A 15,119-nucleotide genomic window follows, 5' to 3' on the forward strand; every position below is an offset into this window, starting at 1 on the left:
AGTGACTGTGACAGCCGCTGGCAGGCATTCACCTCAGACTTTGATGTTGACACGGTTTAAATATACGAATAAATGCCAATGTACTTCGGCATGTAGTCCATTGTTGTTTTTTCACATGCGCATGTCTTAAAATCAGTACTGCAGGCTGCAGCGCTATCTATTATTTTGATAAGACTGTGAAGCGTTAGTGATCATTTCATGCAAAAATAATGTTATTTGTCCTATGTTGTTGTTGATATACCTTCCTTCCTATTTTTGAAAACACACATTCTGTCCCGGGCCGTTTATCACAGAAGACAAGGCGTCAAACAATACGAAACAAATATTCTTTTTTAAATCATGGCGTTACAATATTCAACAATAAACAATCCCTATTTCCATTTTTTGTTACCGTCTAGAAATAAAGAGCATGGCATCATTTCGATACAAGATATTAGTTGTCAAATAAGAATTTATTTCAGAATACTGTAGTTGAAAATGAGACCACGCCTAAGAACATGTTGGTCTGTTATGAGATATTTCACACACTCTGAGAACACAATGACGTGCTTGTCTGGTGATGTCAATTAGGGCGTGTTGCGCAATTACAAAATAGCACAGGGGAATTGCCATGGCAACAACAGGTCACCGAGGTGTGTAAACACTGAGTTCTTTTTATTTGCCATACTTAATTGTATCCAACGACTATTCAAGTTCCAAATCGTTGATATTAAAAAAGAGACTCATATTTTCACAGTCTGATCCTCTTACGTAATCACTCGGGATTTTTAATGCTAAATACATTAAATAAACTTAAGGCGATGTTGTGTTTCTGAGTATAGGTACAAAAAGTGCCCGTTACTGTAACAGCGTTTGTGTATAAAGTATTGAATTGTACATGCACAAGTCATATCGTTTCTAATGCGCCAGCACACGTTATTCACCAAGCCCCATTGCATGTATTGTATCATAAAACATGTAGCGGTAACTTACAGTGTTAATATGAGGTCTACGAAAACACCTACTAGTAGTCAGAATTGCTTTGCTAGTTGACAGATATTGCGTGTTGTATAGTCGGACAAGTGACAATAGTGCCCGACTTATTGAATGTGACGTGAAATTGATAGATACTCTTCTGTCCTACATCATTTATACTTGCTAACTCATAAATATGTACAAAATCCTTATCTAAACATCGCTCCTACTTTCATACGTAAAAACTCTTTGTTATATGTATCTGGCACAAGTGGTCCTATGTCTTTTCACCTTTTGGAATTGGCGAAAGCAATCCGTTATATCCGTTATAGAATGTCCGTAAAGTCGGCTAACATCCTGTTATACTAACCCTGTCCTGAAATATTCAACATGTCCGTTCTCTCTGAGGATTTGAAGAACATAACGGGATTCTTGTTTCATTTATCTTTATTCTGCCAGGGGAATAATCCTTTGTAAGGTACAATGAAGGGCCTCCAGGCGTTTTTAGACAGGAAGGTACAATTATTGTAATACTGTATCACTGACCTTTCCAACCAAGGACATCATCCTTTGAATACGACGATTATTTTCGTTGTTTCTGTTAAAATATTGATACATTACGCCAGGTATAAAACTTCAAGACAATTAAAAAACAGGTCAAAGACTCGTCTCTGCGTCAAAAATGTATCCTCCTTCGCAGACTTCGGGTAGTGCTGGTCGGTGATTTTCAACATTGCCAGAAATGTTCTCTAAAAATGCCGGCAGAGCACAGGTAGCTATAGAATCTTAGTCCAGTTCAAAAGCGCGAACTAGCGCTCCCCCATTAAATAGCGATGATACAGGTCTGCGAAAGAGGCGGTACGTTTTGACACAGAAAAAGAAAATCAAGAAGCTTTTAAATGCTCCTTGAAAAAATCTAGTTCTGATTTGAAGGTTGGGTTAGATCTCTACCCGGTCGCGACTCTGTACTGGAACGGGTTTGAAGCTGCTGGAGCCTCGATAGGGAGGCCACTCTTCCTCCGAGTCCGACACGAACACAGACCGCTGCTGGCCTGCGCTGCCGACACGGGGCCGCTCCGACCGACTCTCATTCCCAGAATGCTCAAACAAGTCGTAATCAATGTTATCCAGCTCGTCTTGCTGTACGTTGTATGACTGTTTCTTCCCACCCGACTTGGACGAATGCCTCGACCTTTTCGACTTGGACGATTTTTCACTCTTAGTGTCATTTTTCAAGATCGCTTTTGGTGGTGGCGGCGCACTATGTGGCTGGTGATTTGGCGAGTAGGCTGACCTGTGGTTTAAAGGTGGAGCGGAAGAATTCTTCTTTATGTTGTTACCGGGGGAGTAGTTTCTGTTGTTAGGCATTGGGGGAGGGTTGTAGGGTTTGCTGATAACAGCAGGGTTGTACGGTTTGCTATTCACAACAGGTGCGGCGATGTTGTTCGGGACCTGGTGCCTTGCTGGTTGTTGCGCGTATGTTTTATGATTACTGACGTGAGCATAGTTTCTGTTATTAGAGTTGGGAGCTCCAGGCGCGATGTAAGGTCGGTTGTTGTGTGTCTCCTCTAGCTGCGGTTTAGCGTAACTCATAACAGTGATGTCTTTCAAGCTCGTGGCGTACATCTCGTGTTGTAACAACCTCTCGCGAGATCCGGCGGACCTTTGGGTCCGTTCGGGTGAGGGTGGGAGTGACCTCGGTTGCGGGGCGGGCCCTCGGGCATACTGCACATCCTGTGGAAACAAAAATTCCTTGTTTTGGGACTGCTTGAGCTGCCTGTTGGGTGATATCAAGTTCAACAGCTTTTCCCGTGTGGTCAAGACGTGGTTAGAGGAGTTTTTATGGTTCTTATTTTTCTGTTCAAAAGAGACGGTCTTCGTAGTGTCTGGGATGATCTGAAGATGGAGATAGAAAGGAGAGGAAGGAAAATGAAAATGACGATGAGGATTAAAACAAAGAAATCAACACGAGATGAAAATGAATGATTAAGAAAATAGCATGGTTAAGATATTATGCAGTGATACGAAATAAATAAATAAACAATAGATTACTTCACTTAAGTGCAAGTGACGTATTTTCTTGCAGTGAAAAAATGAAATCTAGAGTGATTATTTGTAAGGATGAAAGTATGAGTATTTAGTATGGGTGGCAAGGGAATGTCACTATGTATTGTTTGTGTGTAACTTTGCAAGTGTATGTAAAACGGTGTCAACAAAAATACAGTTTCAATCAAATACGTCCGAATGCACATGCTTCGAAATGACCAACAGATACGACCATCGATATTTAAGGTTATATGTTGCTGCCAAATAATTTATACAAGAAAAAAGGGCGTGCTTTGACTGTGTGAATACGCATGCGTGGTTTAACATACCCAGAGCATTTTTGTTGTAACCATACGAGGTTGATAAACACAAGTTTAATTGTTTCAAACTCATGCACGAGGAAAAATATACATGCGACATAAAAAAACAATAAATTCAAAAGATCACAAACTAATTTCAATGATACAATAACATTTTTCATTGTAATAACACCAACTTTCTTTCTTGGACGACATTGGAAAACGAATACCCACCTCCTCTATAACTCTTAGTAGCTCCCTGGAATGTTGATAAACAATATAGTTGACTTCCCCTTTTTTACATACAATAGAGGAAGTGTATTTTGGAAACTTGTAAATTTGAATCATTGGCTTGTTTTCGCATCATAGCAGGAAAGGAAGGTAAAGTTATATAATGACGTTCGTTTTCTACTGCATTCCAAGAGCTATATTTACAGATTCTCTCTGTAACTTCATATAATCTGAACCATTTCTCCATACCTGTTGCGGAGGCCGTCTCCTGGTGGTGTTAGCGGAGAGATGGAACCCCGTGCCGGCTGGAGCGCCATTACTGCGGGTAGGGGAGGCGGGGGCGGACCGACGCGGTTTGTTGACGGTAGCGTACACCGGTTCTTCCCGAGGAAGAGGCCGATGCGTGTCCCGCTCGTGCACTTTGGTCACATATTGCAGGTCCTAGAATTGCAATATTATGAAAATTTTATTCATTGTATGAGCGGCAATATTTGGTATTGATGTAGATGTGTGATTTGGGGGGGGGGGGGATCTACGTCTTTCTCTATGATTACAATTAGTAATCATTTGTCGCTACTAGAACACTTCTTTGTCAGTTGCTTCAAAAATACAGGAAACTGGCTATATGTGAATAACGTAGCAACGGAGTTAGAGTGATACATTTACACACAATTAAGCTATGTCTGATTCTAAAGTCTAACTTATCTGGAAAATCATTAAGATTCTATTTGGCCAATTTCAGTATTTTCCATCAATGCACAGAGCGTGGTAGAGAAAAATGGTACAAAATGCCAGTGGTAAATATTCACTTAAGTTTTTACATAACATGCTTTACATAACATGGACCACCAGGGACTTACGTACAAAACAAGTTGATGAGTTAAAAAAAAAATCCAAAGAGCTGAGCTTGGAGAATCATCACGGGCTGTATCTACCTTGGACACAAAGATGTACTTCCTCACATGGGTCTTCCTAAACTAGCTGAAAGTAGTAAGGGACTGTGTCTGATAACTCTGAATTTTATCGTTAACTTTTATCTTTCGAATTCGTTCTCGCAAACAGCTCGGACGGGCCCAGCTTTGGGAAATACCCTAGCATAGCATAATTTCAAACGTCTAGTTTAGTTCTTAAACATCTCGATTGCTGGTACATTGATTTATAACATAGGTTTTAACTGCAACAAACCAAGAAAGTCATTTTGACTCTTCAATGCTTCATTCAGAAACAGAATATTGCGGAACTAAATATGCACGTGACATTTAGACCACATGTGACAAGGTGAACTTTGACCAAGAATCTCACTTTTCTAAAGAATAACGTTTCTTAATTTACTTCCATAAAAACGCTGCAAACTACTACAACTAATTTCCTTCTTCCAACGAATTGGAACCGTAATGATAGCTAATTGATATGCTTGAAAGATTGTGTATAGGAAAATGTTCGAAGAAGACAGCTTTGAGCCGAAAATCTGTTTGAAATTATTTAAGTAGATTGGTTTCTCATCTGTTTAGATGAAGTGTATATTGAATGGGTTCATCAGGTCGATAAGTCACTAGGTATTAAAGGTTCGTCATACACACTATCAGTGGGATGTAGAACCAGTAGGACTTGATAGCAGGACTGGCGAAATGCTGGTTGGTAATACTAATAGCTTTATACAGCACAAAGAGCTTTAAACCCCAGATGTTTACACAGTTTTAAGGTTTCGAGTGCTACCTAGGTGGGACTACCAGTGAAAATAACCTAAAGGTTAAGTAAACAACGTCTTTGTTAACAACTTCGTGAAAAGGCAAATATTGAAATAGGAATATGTTTCTACAAAGATCCCACGATTGTAAATGAGGCGTAGCAACCGGAGTAGCAACGCCAAGAATATATTTTATGATTTCTAAATAATGTATTGTAGTGGACGAGAACCATGCATTCTTCACTTTACCAAACTATTACTGAACTAACGTCGATGGACGTTAGACATCCATGTGATAAAATATGCCAAATAATAGTTACTAAAACGACTGGATATGAATTTGGAAACGGCGAGACGTCTATCGTCAGTGTCTTAGGTAGTGGTTGCTACCTAAAATGTCTTACCGTTTCCAAAACCAGATCCTGTTGCTAGAGTAACTATCATTTGGCGATTAATAAACTTAACTAATCATTGGAGGCCAATTTGGAGCTTCGATAGACTATAAGTTGTAACAGCAAGTCTAGCAAAACAAATACATTTAGAGAAAGTGTGGACCTACAGGCTATTCCACATCTCATTACAGACATGTACATTACTTTGTAAACAAATCACCTTTACCTTCAGGGCGTAATTTCTACAGAAACAGTTTTTTGTTTTAGTTTACACTATCTATAGACTACTATAATTTTGTATTATCAGAGAATGCATTATGAATACACAAAGGAATAGAAAAACTTCCTACCTGTGTATTCACATATGACCTTGGTCGCTCTGGCCGGACATGACTGTCCGCGTTCGCATAATGACTTCCCCTTTGGGGGGCGCTGTGCGCACCGGAATGGTTCCGCCTCCTGACAACAGCGTAGTCCCTGGACACCGGCCCATTACCGTACGTAGCAGTCTTCGCGCTCTGCGCCGAAGGTCGTCGGAAGATGTGCGTTTTTCCCGGCAGGGATTTTATCGACCCTCGCCGGAGGAGGTTGATCTTGTTGGACAGCACCTTTGTTGCAGAACGACTCCTACTCATGAACACCGAAGATGGCCGCCTGCTGTGGTGGTTAGATACAGAAGACGGTGGGGTCGGACGGCCGATGCTGTGCCCGTACTCTTGAATAGCGCGAACAAGCCACAAAGCTAACGCAGTAGCGTATTCAGGCTTCTTCGTCTTGAAAGCTAAACACATGAGAGGGTTGTCTAGGCTCCGAGTCCGCATGACGAACGCGAAAACGTCTTTGTGAATGTTGTCTGCAATTCCGTAGGTCACCGCGCGGGTAGGGACGACGTCGGGTGTTGGCGCCCCGATCGCGTTCTTCGGGTAGCCGATGAGAATCCCCTGTCCGCCGATACTGAGGGTTCTCTTCGGTAGACTCTTGTCTTTCCCCCGTTCGTAGAGCATGTGAACCACCGGGACCACGAATTCCCTAGCGGACCTCTCCACGGGTAGCGTCCCCAGGTAACGAACATGAAATATCGGACACACAGTCTCGTCGCTGCCATACTCCACTGACAGATCCTTCAAAGACCTGGTCTTGTAGCTTTTCGCACTTCTACCGCTCCTTCTGCTGCCGAAAATCGACATGGTGGCTGTCTCTGCTCGAAATTCCTGGCGTGAGAAAGCAGTCTCTACAACATTTAGAGGAATAATCCCGCTCGGCTGCCCGCTTTGTCAAAGGCTCGACCTAACCGTCTCCACCCGTCCAACGACTATTGTCGTCATCACAAGGTGGATCCTATACACCTTTGGGCGTGTCTCAAATACCACTCACTTTAGTAGAAACACATCGGCAAACACTAAACAGCCAAGGGCGGTAAATTATAGATCTTATAACAAGCCTCAGAATATTCTAAGCGCGTTCGCTGGTCCGAAAATCGCCTCGGTGTGTTTTTCGGGGCCCGAGTATGTCGGGGTCGTGTGTGACGCGTTGCCCTGCTCCGCGTTAAGACCATCCATTATAGTCAGACAAGCCATTGTCTCCAGGACAACCATCCCTCGGGGGCATCCATGTTGAATGGGGGCCCCCAGATGGCTCAGGATTGTTGAGTTCACTTCGCATGCGAACGGGCCATGGCGAATGAATAAAGGGCCCAACGTCAATGCAAGCTGTGTGGCATTGGTCGGTAATACGATATATAGAGAAACACAATGAAAAAGCCGAGCTTTTGTAAAAAAAAGGTTGATACAAGAAAGAAAATAGGTGCTCTGACAATTCATTACTGGAAATCATATTGATATTCATTTTGGAAAGCCAGAGATTAACTGGTTAATACAATGCACTTAAGACGGCTTAAATATCAGGCGTCTAAGTAGAGGACATGGGCAAATGCATCTAAAAGTGAAAAGGCCAACGAGTCTTTTACAAGTTCTACACTTGGAAGGATCATTACTATGAGTTTGATACCGGGGGGATGAACGGCTGTAAACAGTGAAAGTGTGAAGACTCCTCCGGGGGAGACCCTTTGCCCTCGGGTCGTCTCCAAACAAGCAGATGCATCGGACAGGGTTGCTTTGGTTGTCTTATGACGTCATTTCTTCAAATTCGTTCCCACGTTCCTCAAATCAGGATACGGGCTTCTTTTTAGCACCCTTCTTAGACTTCTTGGAGCGCGGAAAATATCTCGGCAATAGAAAACCTTAGGCCATTTAAATTTCAAACGCGATTTAATGTACTCTTTGAAATAAAGGCCCCATGGGCCAAAAGGCTACGAAGGCAAAGGCTGTATATTTCCTCCTTTGACGCGCGCATGCAATCAAGAAACAACCATAATGCGTTGAAACGATTTAATACCCTAATAAAGACAAGTTGGGGGGCTAGATCATGTGGCAGGAAAATCGCACATCTTATAATTAAGAGAGAGAAAGAGAGAGAGGTGGAGCAGCAAGAGATCCACACAATAACCCCCCACCGATTCGTACGTTTGGAGACCTTTGCTCTCAATTGGGTACCAAGGCGTCCGACGGGTCATTGAATATCCCATCAGTAACTTCAGTGTTTCAATAGGGTAAAGGTGAAGGATGTTGAACTTCAAGTGTAATTATGTCTCAGTTTACAAGTTATCGAGGCGATGCATAATCCTTCATTGTTTCGACGTCTTATGCACTAGTAATGCAGTCTTCCGCTTTAGCCGAGCACACCCCTACTCTTCACAATAAGTGTGTTTGGTTATTTTACGTGCAGAGGTTTGTTGCCTGAGACTGACGCTTCCTCTAATGCTATAGCTAAGGGTGATATTTCCCACCCGGGGCCTGGCAGGGCTGCTCGTGAAAACGAAAATCCCATGTCAAGGAATATGCACAATTTTTGCTCTTGAATAATTTTTGGCACGTTTTTTTAAAAATATCATTTATATCATACTTTTCTTTCTCAAAAGCTGCCCAACCGGGCCCGGTTTGGAAATGTGACGTAGGCAATGTACGTGACTCATGTAGAATTAATTTTCAACTCTATTATGTACAAAATAATAGAAGAAAGGAATTCTAATACTTGACAGAACATCACGATGTATGCACGTCAACAATCCATGTCTGATATACATTACAACATGGTAATTAGGATAAGATCTAGGTGATCTGGTCCGCCCAATAAGCACACGCATGTTTGACTCTGATAACAACTCACCTTTCTGACCTCAAACTGACACGTTTGCTACACCTACAATTTGGGACATGATTTACAGCAGTGCATGTTATTAATGTATGTGCTTATAAGACAGCGGGTGGGGGTGTTAGAATACACTAATCGTCAACTTCACTTCCACCAGAAAAGTAGCCGCTCCACTTCCAGGTGTTTACTGACGACTGTGCTGTCTGTATACATTTTTTAGAGACAGTTACTTGGGTACGGACTTGCAAATAAAGTTTGTTTAGTTATAACCATTCATTCTGTATTGTCTGATCACTTATCGCAACATTTACCTACACTTTAGTTGGTTAACTGCAGCAGGGCTCTAGCCAGCGTCCGTTTTTCCGTGAATTGACGGAAATTTGCTGCGTCTGACGGAAAAAATTTAAAACCAATCCGTCAACCTTGACGGACAAAAATCCTTGGTGGGAGCTACATGCGGCTTGGGGACGCCACGCACGGCCATAAAAGCCACACACTGTTTGTTTTGCTATTGTTATAATTGTTGACAATGTGTGTCGGCACCCTTTCGCATACGATAATCTCATTAAAAACCGTTTTTCAAGGTCTCAGTTCAGCCCTTCTAAGTAATTTTCGCGTTTTTTGCGACGATTGTAATTGGCTGACGGAAAAAAAATTCGAGCTGGCTGAAGCCCCTAACTGCTTAAAGCATGTGGATGTCAGGATTTGTCCAGAGGTTGCAGTGTTACTACAACTTGCAAGGGGCGCTAATGCATGGTCTTGTACCGAAATTATTGAAGGAGGGTCTACATGGGAGGGCTTATAAGAAAGCGCTTTCAGTTGTTTCTAGTTGTACTTGTTAGTAAGTTCATTATAGTGACACTGAAGAAGAGTGAAGGATGTCACTTGAAACGTCCGGAAGTAAATCTCCGTTTTTATACAGTAGGCGATGGAAAACTAAAACACAAGTAACGAAGAACAATAGAAGTACAAGTACTTTGATTTAAAAGCTAACTCGAAATGAAGACAATAATCCCAAGGCTATCCTCAGCCACAACCCATCCATCTTTAATCTCAGAATGTGACAGACTGTTACAATAAAATACAGTAGTTTGTTTTTCTTCCGCACAAAGTACATTGAGATTGTAATGATTATGCTTGTATTGTGTCACTTGGGAATGCCACAGCAGTTCAGTTCCTTGGCTTCTTTTTCTGAGACAGTGGAAGATAAAGGATCACACCCTTTCTGTCATGTGTGACATTTGTGACATTAGAAGAAGAGTAGTTTTCACAATTACAAATGTATTTAAAATCTTGAAAACCAGGAAAATGAAATGGCATGGCCTAAAACTGTATGTATGTGAATGTACCCACAGTTCCCTATTAAATACTTAGTATGTTGTCACTTTCATGGCAATTATATCAACTTCTTAATGGCAAGACAAAGTGGTAGAAATACCCCAATAAATATCTTTTTCCAATGATATAGCAACATTTGATGATGCCAATAGTCATATCAGCTTCAAGCAATGGCAGTCGGTTGCCAATCTAACAAACATACCATTCCATTTTGACCATGTGTGATGTACAATGTACATGTTGAAATGTTTTTTGAAAAGTCAATTTGTATACATTTCTGCATAAACAGGTTGATAACAATTAACTTATCATTGTCAAATTATTACACCCAACAAATATTCTGGCCACCATACAAAACAATATCCTTCTTTTTGTTCATAGGCTTTGTCTGTTCATGAACCAATCTATTTCAGCAAAGAGTGGCTAGCTACTCCTATGGATACTACATTGTAGTAGAGCTGTTTCAGTGTTTGTTTGCCAGGGTTTTAGACAAGTTCCACCCACACTTAGTCCATTGAGGCACCCATTTTACTACATGTACAGTTCTGTACAGACAGGTCCCTAGCTTAGCTCAGGACTGTCTCTAGCATATGTCCTTCCATCCTAGGACAGAATTTTATTCTACACTATCAGATAGCGACTGAGTGTGTGTGACAACATGGAGAGAAGTTCAGCTATCCCATCTTCATTTATGGAAAACCAATTCTGGTAACTGCATGACAACATAAAGGAATATAAAATTTGGACAAAAGTATAACAAATTAGCATTAAATCTCAAATTCTGGGAAATAAGTATATCAAAGAGATAGGATGTTCAAACTCCTCTAACAAGAGAACCTCAAGATTTAGGGTGGTTCGTGCAAACTTATTGCCACATTTCTTATAATTTCTTCAGCTTTAATCTATTTGCACAAAACAGTTGTAATGGTCAAGTAATCATCCTTATACACATATGTACACACTTTCACACATCTTTCTCATGGTACAAAGGTTCACAAACTGTACACAGCATTTGATAATTTCAAAAACAGGCGGGGGGAAATCTATATTGGACACTGCTCATCTAGGTCAAAGGTCAGCCCATCTGCCACTTGAGGCCCCCTTCTCCAGGTCCTGCTATGTTGGCTTTTTCTTCTGCTTCTGCTTTTCTCTTCTGTGCCCGTTTCACTCCCTCTGGGTCCTTCAGTCCTCTTGACTCATTCTAGAAAAAAAGATACCAAGTTTAGTGGGGTAAATCAATGACCATATTTCCTTACTACATGCCCCCATATCCATGTGTGAAATGTAATCAGCTATTCTAATTCCATCAGATTTGTAGCCATATAGCTCCAATACTTATCGTAGAGTGTAACTAGTACATGTGTACCAGTAATTGCATTTCAGTTTTCACTGTTAGGGCCACTCATAATGCATAGCCGCTCGGCTGCATTCCTGAGTTAAGCATACTTATAAAGCATTGTCAGCACAAAACTATACTGCTATCATAGAGCAGTTTGAAAACAATGATTGTGTGTGCGTGTGTGTGTGTGATTGGGTTACCAATGTAAATCTGTGAAGAAAATGCCCCTTCAGAATAGCCTGTTATATTACCCCAGGCTATAAAACTGTCATATCCTACATTATATTGTTCTATTTTTAAGAATTTGTATTACGGCTTGCTGTCGTTTTTCTGCGGCCTCTAACATCTGCTGTCGTCTTTCCTCCGGGTCGGGAGTCTCGATGTAGTCATCAGCCTGGCCTTGTAGACAGGGCAAACAGCCTCCCATTCTCAACACTCTGTTGTAACAACATGCAGTGTTCAATAGTTTGTGATGAATCATTCTTAAGTTAACAACAGGATATCATAACACTTAACTCTTTCATTGTTTTTTATTTACTGTAGATGCAGACAAGTTTGCGGTGGTTTAATGTTCGTGGTTTTTGCGAGGCAGTCTTATCGCAAACTTAAAACCACCGCAAACATTTTTCCATTACAGTATGTGACTACAGTGTATAGAATTACCGTGAACTTAAAACCAACACAAACACTCCACTTTCCCGCTAACGCGAAATTAAATCCCCGCGAACGTACAGTAACAGTAAACTGGGTTTCAGATCGTAGTTTATGTGATTCTGTTTAGCGAGACATTTAACGTCTTCTTTCTTTATTCAGGTTGTAACAAGACAATACACTGTGAGCACTAGGCAGCATGGCTTCTTTCACTGAATTTAACGTCTTATTCTGCTAACAAACAATGGTACTAAATTCTCATACCAACGAGGGCTATAACCTTATACAGAAGGATAAACCAATGACGTTATCTAATCTCCTGCGAACAACTATTACTGGAGAATACGTGAAAGTTTTATAATGTGATGCAACCTACCCCCCTCCCACCTTTGTACCTGTTGCAAATTTCGGCATGTTAACATTGCTATTGCCAGTTTTACACTGATTTTGCACAACCCAATAACTATTATAACTCATATCAAAGCCTTACCAGAGAGTAAGTCCCCAGAAAGCGAAGAAATAGAGTAAAATGGGCCAATAACACCCAAAATACAACTCTAGGTCGCGAAAGCAAAAGGGTTCAAAACATGCCCCGCCCATTAGCCTCGTGACGTCACTGGTAAATACAGTATTTACACATGGTTTCTTCTCAATGAGGGGGTTTAAGACCACTTTATTTACTACAAATAATAATATTTACACAGCAAAATACTTTTTATTCAATCTAATGATATAAAATTGGGTTATCTTAGTTGAAAAATGTATCAAATTTGACAATCTTATTGCTTAAGAGCGAAAAATAAAAACATTTGAACCTACCTATTAGACAAAGTCAGTATGACCTAATTGGACTGGGCATGCGCACTGCGGTCGCTGTTAGCAACGCTGCCAAATATTTTCGGAGTCGGCAACATGTCCTTCTCACCTTGAGTTTCACCTGCGTGCCTCAGGAGCCTAGAAACATTCAAGTGTGCGAGTTAAGTTCAACACAACCGCGATCGAGGGAGTGGGGATCGAACCCGCAACCCCCAGAGATTTCAGGAGAGAAGACAGGTGGTTTGGAAACACAGGTGAGCGTTTGTCTGTGTTGTTTTTTGTGCTTGCACATGCAGAATTTATAATGTGGTACATTACAGGTGTGTACGTTATGCAGGTAGTCACCTCATGGTTAAGGCCTTAAGGGTTCGGAAATTTGTTTTCTGGATTTTGTGGATTTTGTTGAGGCAGAGTTAAGGGTTGGACTGCAAACATGATTGTTGCTTGAAGTTTTTTTACCTGTGGCTTTTGTTGTTTACATTAAATTTCAGAACGTATGAAGAATGAATGAATGAAGTCTAACCCAGCTACCATCCATATTTACAATAATATTTATGTTTTTTACGTTTCTTCTTCTTTCACTGAATTTGGTTGCCAGATAAAATGACTGATAAATGAATTATCCTGTATATCTGCATGTCTTTTCGTCTGCTGGAAGTAAACAAAGTGAATTCTAATTGTCTTCTTTCAAATTGCGATGCCAGTTTGAAATTCAATTGTATTTCGCACAGTGTAAACCCTCAGCATATGATCTATATCCTCTGATGTCAATATTTCACTATCTCTGACAGACAAGTAAAGAGATAATTACACCATTCAAGATCCCAATATTTTCAAAATTAGATTACATACAGTTTTGTTGTGGCAATTTTTTTACATACTGGATATTTTGCATGTATCTTTATGTCCTAAAATACCTTTTTATTCCTTTTTTAGTAACATAATGATCAATGTTTTTACTAGCACCAATCATTGACAACAATAAAGTGGGAAAAACATTATGGACACTGGTTCAGTTCAGAATAAAGAATTAAGTTATTAATTGAGAACTATATGAATTGTTAACATTGTAGTGAATGAAATTGATTTGGTACTATTATCATTATCATTATTATTATCATCAAAAATTTCACTGCATGAACAAATGCATGGTTGATTTTGCCTCGTCTGAATAGCAGACTATTACCTGAAATATTGACTTGAATTGAAAAATTGACTTTGGTATTCAATATCAATAAATGTAGCTTGTAGTTGTACTAAAGTCTTGATCTCTATGAAAACCCTGAAGTCATGGTGAGTGAGTGGAGGTGTCGTGATGACGTCTGTCACCCTGACGGGTATTGTTGGACCAGGGACGATCTTTGTGTAAGACAACCTTAAATTCCTGACCAGTAACACATAAATGGCAAGCTAAGTGCACCGGAGAGAGAATTTATGCTTTTAAGCATGGCTGAGCAAATGGTCTTAAGTGTTAGGATAGCTGTAAAATACCACTTAACCAGAGCTGCATTCACGCATGCTTTGCCACTATACCTACTTAAAGCTTGAGCTTGCAATATACAAGCATGTTTCAAATCACATTTTATGGTAGTTCGAGGAAGCCCCAAAAATTGATAAAAGTACCATTTTTCTGTAGACATCTGTCTAGTAATGAAACAGTGTTAATCTTGCACAGTAGTATAACTCAACTTTTATTTTCTGGGTTATGTTAGAAAAGTTGTTTTTTTTTAATTCTATCAGTGAACCATAAAGAACTAGAAATTCTATTCCTCTCAGTCAAGTAGTTTAAATTTAGTTTTAAAGTCTGTGATAGTCAATTGGGTAACAATCATTATCTTTGATGCTGTTGATTCTATGAAATAAATGATGAGTATACGATGCATTTATGGCATTAGGTGGCTTTTATAATGTGGTATGCAGCTGCTATGTAAACAACTTCAGTGGGCTTAGTGGCGGGTATATGGTAGCTTATCATTAATAATTAATGATGCAATAGAAAAGAAAGTGTCCATATCTGGAGTTTATGTCTTGTTGTGTATACACGTACCTGTCTGAGCACCAGTCTCCAATGATAAATCTGTCTGAAAATTGTGACGTTTACATGTACATTGTATGTGTGTACACATTCTGGGAGCAACTGCAAAAGAACGGAAACA

General features: G+C 40.3%; 3 protein-coding genes across 4 annotated transcripts in view; 1 reads left to right on the top strand and 2 right to left on the bottom strand.

Moving 5' to 3' along the window:
- Positions 1-433: 433 nt before the first annotated feature.
- LOC118412088 (serine/arginine repetitive matrix protein 1-like) lies at positions 434-7,176 on the bottom strand. 2 transcript variants are annotated; one of them, XM_035814720.1, is made up of 3 exons: positions 5,960-7,176; positions 3,780-3,971; positions 434-2,850 (listed from the first exon to the last, which is right to left on the bottom strand). In XM_035814720.1, the coding sequence occupies exons 1-3, from the start codon at positions 6,794-6,796 to the stop codon at positions 1,894-1,896; spliced, it is 1,986 nt and encodes a 661-aa protein (XP_035670613.1). In that variant the 5' UTR covers positions 6,797-7,176; the 3' UTR covers positions 434-1,893. The 2 variants fall into 2 exon arrangements, with proteins under 2 accessions (XP_035670613.1, XP_035670614.1); XM_035814721.1 differs by having other exon boundaries at positions 434-2,688; positions 5,960-7,175.
- Positions 7,177-9,840: 2,664 nt separating this feature from the next.
- Positions 9,841-12,798, bottom strand: LOC118412212 (small VCP/p97-interacting protein-like). The gene is made up of 3 exons (XM_035814931.1): positions 12,638-12,798; positions 11,810-11,933; positions 9,841-11,358 (listed from the first exon to the last, which is right to left on the bottom strand). The coding sequence occupies exons 2-3, from the start codon at positions 11,921-11,923 to the stop codon at positions 11,233-11,235; spliced, it is 240 nt and encodes a 79-aa protein (XP_035670824.1). The 5' UTR covers positions 11,924-11,933; positions 12,638-12,798; the 3' UTR covers positions 9,841-11,232.
- A 174-nt stretch (positions 12,799-12,972) lies between these two features.
- LOC118410872 (lipoxygenase homology domain-containing protein 1-like) overlaps positions 12,973-15,119 on the top strand; it is a gene marked incomplete in the record, with an annotated part of 40,015 nt that continues 37,868 nt past the window's right edge. Inside the window, 1 exon segment of the mRNA XM_035812743.1 lies at positions 12,973-13,217. Within this exon segment, the coding sequence (XP_035668636.1) occupies positions 13,005-13,217 (213 nt within the window).

The sequence above is a fragment of the Branchiostoma floridae genome, chromosome 3 (genome assembly GCF_000003815.2).
Source record: "Branchiostoma floridae strain S238N-H82 chromosome 3, Bfl_VNyyK, whole genome shotgun sequence".
Taxonomy (NCBI): domain Eukaryota; kingdom Metazoa; phylum Chordata; class Leptocardii; order Amphioxiformes; family Branchiostomatidae; genus Branchiostoma; species Branchiostoma floridae.